The following is a 7055-nucleotide window of genomic DNA, read 5'->3' on the forward strand; positions in this document are numbered from 1 at the left end:
ATAATAATATTAACCCAAACGTGACTGAAGGTCCAAAAATATTATTATTAATATTCATATATTCAAAAATAATCATATTATTAACCCAAATGTGACTGAAGGTCCAAAAATAAATCAGATTAATAATATTCATATATTCAAAAATAATCATATTATTAACCCAAAGGTGACTGAAGGTCCAAAAATAATACTATTAACCCAAACATGACTGAAGGTCCAAAAATAATCATATTATTAACCCAAATATGACTGTAGGTCCAAAAATAATAATGTTAACCCAAACGTGACTGAAGGTCCAAAAATAATACTATTAACCCAAATGTGACTGTAGGTCCAAAAATATTCATATTATTAATATTCATATATTCAAAAATAATCATATTAACCCAAATGTGACTGAAGGTCCAAAAATAAATCATATTAATAATATTCATATATTCAAAAATAATCATATTATTAACCCAAAGGTGACTGAAGGTCCAAAAATAATACTATTAACCCAAACATGACTGAAGGTCCAAAAATAATCATATTATTAACCCAAATATGACTGTAGGTCCAAAAATAATAATGTTAACCCAAACGTGACTGAAGGTCCAAAAATAATGCTATTAACCCAAATGTGACTGTAGGTCCAAATATCATATTGTTAACCCAAACGTGACTGTAGGTCCAAAAATGATATTAACCCAAACATGACTGAAGGTCCAAAAATAATATTGCTAACCCAAATGTGACTGAAGGTCCAAAAATAATCATATTATTAACCCATTTGTTACTGTAGGTCCAAAAATAATACTATTAGCCCAAATGTGACTGTAGGTCCAAAAATAATCATATTATTAACCCAAACGTTACTGAAGGTCCAAAAATAATTTTGTTAGCGCAAACGTGACTGTAGGTCCAAAAATAATCATATTATTAACCCATTTGTGACTGTAGGTCCAAAAATAATACTATTAGCCCAAATGTGACTGTAGGTCCAAAAATAATAATATTAACCCAAATGTGACTGTAGGTCCAAAAATAATACTATTGTTAACCAAAATGTGATTGGTTGCAGTCAGATGGCTTGCGTGCTGTCGTCTGATTGATGATGGAGTATAAAAATAAATAATTGTAAAAAATGGGATAGGGTCCCCCATATACTGATACCCAGCACAGATAAAGCCGATGGCTACAAGCTGCAGCCCAGAGCTGTATGCGTTATCTTGGCTGTGGAATCAAAATATGAGGGACCCCATGTGGCTTTTTTAGAATTATTTAAATACATTTTTTAAAAAAACGGCGTGTAGTCCACCTGATTTTCACACCCAGCCAAGATAAAGCAGACATCTGCGGGCTGGTATTCTCAGGCTGGGGAGGCCCATGGTTATTGGGTCCCCACAGCCTAAAAATAGCAGCCCACAGCCTCCCCGGAATTGTCGCATCTATTAGATGCATCAATTCCAGAACTTTACCCTGCTCATCCCGATTGCCCTGGTCCGGTGACAATCAGGGTAATATAAGTGGTTAATGACAGCTGTGATTTGTAAAAAAAAAAAAAATCACAGCTGTCATCAAGCCCAAGATTACTAATGGGAAGGGGTGTATGAGTGCCCCACCATTATTAACCCTGTAAGTAAAAAGAAATCCTTTATTAAAAAAACCCCACCTTTTTACAATTTATTAACCCCCAAAACGTGTGCACATTGAGTGTTTGGTAGCTGCAGACATTTCAGTACCAAAACTGCATCTCCTAGTAAAATATTGCACCAACCCGCATGCGTTTTGATCTGGTTTTAGTGCAACTTTTTTACCAGGACATGCAGTTTTGGTGCAGAAATGTCTGCAACCAAATACTCACTGTGCACACATTGCCAAATTCCGTAATCCGGCATTGAGTTCAATGACGTCACCTGAGGTGAGGTCACCGAGTTCACCTTAGGTTGGTTTACCTGAGGTCACACCTGGGGTACATTTTGAACCTGCAGTGGTGACCTCAGCGATGTTCCCGCTCACAGCTGCGGCTCATTCAGTGTGTCCCTGAAGCCGCAGTGAGGGATCACGTTTTCTAATGTGACCGCGCATGACAGCCCCAGATGTAGCAGAGCCGGGATCATCGGGGAAACCTCGTGTGGTTAACGTCGGACCTGCAGGGATATTTTTGGGGTTAATAAATTGGAGAAAGAGGGTGTTTGTTTGTTTTTTTAAAATAAAGGATTTTTCTCTGTTTCTTTTTACATACAGGGTTAACAATGGGAGGGTGTCATAAACCACTCCCCATGACTAACCTCAGGCTTGAGGACAGCTGTGATTTTTTGGGAAATCACAGCTGTCATTAACCCCTTATATTACCCCAATTGCCACTGCACCAGGGCAATCAAGAAGAGGCGGGTAAAGGGCTTAAAAGGATGCGACAATTCTGGAGCGGCTGCATTTTTAGGCTATGGGAGGCCCAATAACAATGGGCCTCCCCAGCCTGAGAATACCATCCCCCAGCTGTCTAGTTTATCTGGGCTGGATATCCATATGGGGGGGGGGACTACATGCAATTTTTTTCGTTTAATATTTCTTTATTATTTCAAAAGTTTTCATATAACAGAAGATAAGAAATGCATAAGGGTCTTTCATGTTACCCAATGTTACAGCATATGAAGATTATAAAATAACCTATGTCTTGAAGTCTCGTAAAACGTATGGTACTATGAAATGTATCGCAAATCATGTGGAAGGTAAAATCTGTAAAACATCCTATAGAACATCTTAATTTTAACATGTAATAATCTTCTATCTTTATATTTATTCCGTGTAAAGTGTTAAAGGCAACTCCTTCTGTATAGTCTGGTTCAATAGGTATGAAAACATGACCCTATGTATATCAATTAGGTGAGAAAGAGATATAGAGAGAGGGAGAGAAAGATAGGTAGAGAAAAAGGGAAGGAGGGGAAGACATGGGGAAATGGGGGGGGGGGAGAAGGTCTGTATTGTGATGCCGCCCAACTTCTGTGTCCGGGAGCCCATCCCGGCTTCTTGAATATTTATTGTGATAGAGCGCCTGTGAGTAACCAGGTTTGGAATTGCTGTGTTTCTCTATACTGAAGCCACGGATACCAAACCGAGAAACACAAGGAGTCTTTCCCTTCGTCAAACGCTCTCAACTCCTCCAGACGCCGCAGGCCATCCATAGCCTCTACCCAGTCTGCTCTCCTCATTGTACAGGGGGATCTCCAATGCCTCGGTATGATTTGCCTCATTGAAATCATAAAGTACGAGAGCAAGCCTTTCTTCGCCTTGGAGACTGCCCCTGTATACATTGATAAGAGGGCCACTTCCGGTGAGGGTGTCACTTCCGTGTGATGTAAATGGTTATAGAGAGCAAAGACATCTTTCCAAAGACCCTGTATCCCTGGGCAGGTCCACCAGATATGTAGCATTGTGCCCACTGAGGTCTTGCACCTCCAACAGGCGTCAGATACCTCTGGGAACATTTTATGTAGTCTGGCGGGTGTCCTATACCACCGTGAGAGGATTTTATAATTGAGTTCCTGCATTCTACAAGAAATGGTGGATTTATGTGTTAGGTTAAATGACTTACACCATTGTGCCTTGGGAAAAGTCTGGCACAATTCTGTTTGCCAATGTCTAACGTAGTCAGGCAAGTCGTCTCCTCCACCCCCCTCGGGCACTGCTATGTTGTAGATTATTGAGACTATGTGAGGGGGTGTTTCTCTAAGGAAGCATAGTTTTTCAAATGGAGTCAGATCCTTATGTATCTCAGATCCCGGAGCCAGAGAATCTATGAAACTACGTAGTTGTAGATATTGGAACCAGTAACCTGGTTCCCGTGGCCGGTCTCCAAGCAGGGATATCAGTGGTTTGCATCCCTGTTGGGTAATTACGTCTTTAACTCGTGGAATCCTTCCCATTGGCGTTGAAATCAGTCTGGGATGAGGTTCGTGAAACCAGCATTGAAACGCGGGGTTGCCCACCAGAGGCGTCATAGGACCCGGTTCTCCTGTCAATCTATATCGTCTATTGGCTGTCCTCCACGCTGTAGCCAGGGACAAGAGGATCGGGGAAACTCCCAGGGTCCCAAGGTTAGTTCTAGATGACAACCAGAAGATTCCGTGTGCCATATTCGGGCATAGTTCACATTCAATCTCCACCCACAATTTTCTGTCTTTACTGTGCAGGAGATCCAATATGCAACCACCCACCGCTGCTGCGTGATAAGCTTTAAGATCCGGGAGCCCCGCCCCTCCGTCCCAGCGAGATTTAGTCAGCATTGAGTATTTCAGTCGGGGTTTGGTGCCACGCCATATAAAATTGCTGATCATCTTCTTTAACTTGAGGAAGACATTTTCTCCTAGGTTCAGTGGGATAGTTTGAAACAGGTATAGTATTTTAGGTAGGACATCCATTTTAATTGTATTGACCCTGCCGAACGAGGAAATGGGGAGGTTATGCCATGCTATGAGGTCTTTGTGGATATTTTTTAAAAGGTCTGGGAAATTGTAATTATATAGATCTTGGTGGTTGGGAGAAACCCTAATCCCCAGATATTTAATGTAATTGCTGGCCCACTTAAAGGGGAAGGCGGGTTTGAGAGTATTCTCTTCTACGGATGGTAGCGATACATTTAAGATCTCTGTTTTTTGTAGGTTTACTTTAAAATTGGAGAGTCTGCCAAAGATCTCAAACTCCTGCAGTATGTTGGGCAAACTAGTCTTCGGCTGTGTCACATATATCAAGAGATCGTCCGCAAATAGTGCTAATTTATGAGATGTTTGTCCTATCTGTATCCCTTTTATCGAAGGGTTTTCCCTGAGTGCATTTGCTAAGGATTCCATTACCAGGATGTATAGGTATGGCGATAGGGGGCATCCCTGTCTGGTACCGTTTCTAATATTAAATGGAGCTGACAGGCGTCCGTTCACGCCCACTTGTGCCGTTGGTTCGTGATATAATGCTTTTATCCATTGTAGTAAGCGCGAACGGACGCCGATTGCCTGCATCGTGGCTTCTAAAAAAAACCAATGGACTCTGTCAAATGCCTTTTCGGCATCTACTGTCAAGAGGCACATTGGGATTTGACGCTGACGTGCCTGGGCCACTAGGGACAGGGTTCTAATAGTGTTGTCCCGTGCCTCCCTCCCTGGGACAAATCCCACCTGGTCTTTGTGGATTAGTTTGGGTATGAGGGGGCCTAGTCTCAGGGCTATCATTTTAGAGTACAATTTAATATCCACATTTATTAGTGAGATAGGTCTGTAATTAGAGCAGGTCAGTGGGTCCCTGCCAGGCTTAGGGATTACAGTTATTCGGGCTTGGAGTGTCTGTTTAGGGAACTGGCATGTGTTGGTTATGGAATTGAAGGCTTTCAGCATTATAGGGCTGCAGGCCCCTCCACATATTTTGTAAAACCGGGGGGTGAACCCATCAGGACCAGGGCTTTTACCCACTTTAAGGGTTTTAATGGCATCGCTTAGCTCTGTGTCTGAGAAATCCTCGTCTATGTCTTCAGCTACCGCATCTTCAAGGGGGTCTGGGGCATATTTGTTTAAGTATTCCCAAATGTCGCGATGTCTCGCATCAGGTGATGGGGTATGTGGGGATGGGATGTTATAAAGTTTTGTATAGTAGTTTCTGAATTCTTCTAATATGTCAGGGGTGGAATGTATCTGGGTACCTGTCTGTGAGTTTAACGCTAATATTGGGGTTTGTGCCTGTCTGGGGTGAAGGGTCCTGGCTACATGCAATTTTTTTAAACATTTATTTAAATAATTTTAAAAAAAGCCTCATGGGGTCCCTCACATTTTGATACACAGCCAAGATAAGTGCACAGCCTGTAGTTGTCTGCTTTATCTGTGCTGGGTATCAATATACGGGGAACCCTACATAATTTTTTTCTAATTATTTATTTTTACACTCCTCAACCAATCCCAGAAGCTGCCACTCTGACTGCAGCCAATCACAGATGCTCTCACAGAGGGTGGGCGGGGGAAGCAGTGAATATGCATGAACGCTAATGAGCGGACCAGGAAGCAACGTGACAGCTGCGCGGGAGGCTCGGTAAGTATAACTGTCCCTTTCTATTACCATTTTACAGCACAATGTTTGGGTCCCCATAGACTTATATGGGGTTCGGCATCCAGGCAGATATTGGGGTTCAAGACTGATCCCAAACCAGACATTTTTTTTTTACACTCCATCCGGACTTGCTGAACCTGACCATTCGCGAGTTCGCCCATCTCTACTTATAACTTATCTTGTATCGAGCCTGAGTTATCAAACCTTTTCTTATCCAGAGCTGCATTCACAATTCAGAGCTGAAATCCCTCAGCATTCCCCGTTTGCAATTTTCTTGGGACGTATCACTCGTCGCCGTGTTAAAAACAAAAAAAAACAAAATTGCGAGCTAATTGGACGAGTGACATGCTTTGTCCAACGACAAAAAGTAGAATTATGAATGCAGCTCCGGGAGTAATAGTTCGTATTAACATGCCCAAAACGTGAGAAAGAAAAATACCAAATTGTAAAGGAAAATATATAGTCAAATCCTAAATGTGTCCTGTTATAGAGCCCAAAATTCAGTTCTGGAAAAGGAGGACGACCATACGTACCAGACTTACCTACCACCCGACAGCACAGTATAGTCGCAGCAGATGGGTATGTGACCCGTCACCATCAATGGGAGTGATGGAGACAGAGTCCACGGCTTGTGTGCACACTCGCCTGTCGCTCCATTAGGGAGAAGCCCCCTAGTGATCAGTGGGGGTCCCGACAGCGCTTACCCTGGTGCCACAATGTATCCCTATAGGCTCAGGATACACCTGCACTGACCCACTGTAACAAACCCACTCTCATCAGCAAAAAAACGGAGGATCGGCGTCTAGCAGAACTTTGCATTGTGCAGGGATTAATGGATGATGAATAATCAGGGACCACGGGGGAGGGGAACCCTCGTCATCAGCGGGTATAACGCAATCGATATCAGCAGCGAGCGGTCATATTTGAGACCCCCGACCGATATCGGAAGGAAGATAAGAAGAAGACATACTTACTTCCCTGCC

The 7055-nt window shown here is 42.7% G+C and overlaps 1 protein-coding gene across 6 annotated transcripts in view; it reads right to left on the reverse strand.

Annotated features, from left to right (window-relative positions):
* Positions 1-7055, reverse strand: part of ZNF618 (zinc finger protein 618) — a 118053-nt gene that overhangs the window by 25633 nt on the left and 85365 nt on the right. For all 6 annotated transcript variants that reach the window (XM_075324527.1, XM_075324531.1, XM_075324528.1 and 3 more), the window contains exon 5: positions 7047-7055. This exon is cut by the window's right edge. In XM_075324527.1, coding sequence (XP_075180642.1) covers positions 7047-7055 — 9 coding nt within the window. The remainder of the gene's footprint in view (positions 1-7046) is intronic.

The sequence above is a fragment of the Anomaloglossus baeobatrachus genome, chromosome 9 (assembly GCF_048569485.1).
Source record: "Anomaloglossus baeobatrachus isolate aAnoBae1 chromosome 9, aAnoBae1.hap1, whole genome shotgun sequence".
NCBI classification, from domain to species: Eukaryota; Metazoa; Chordata; class Amphibia; order Anura; family Aromobatidae; genus Anomaloglossus; species Anomaloglossus baeobatrachus.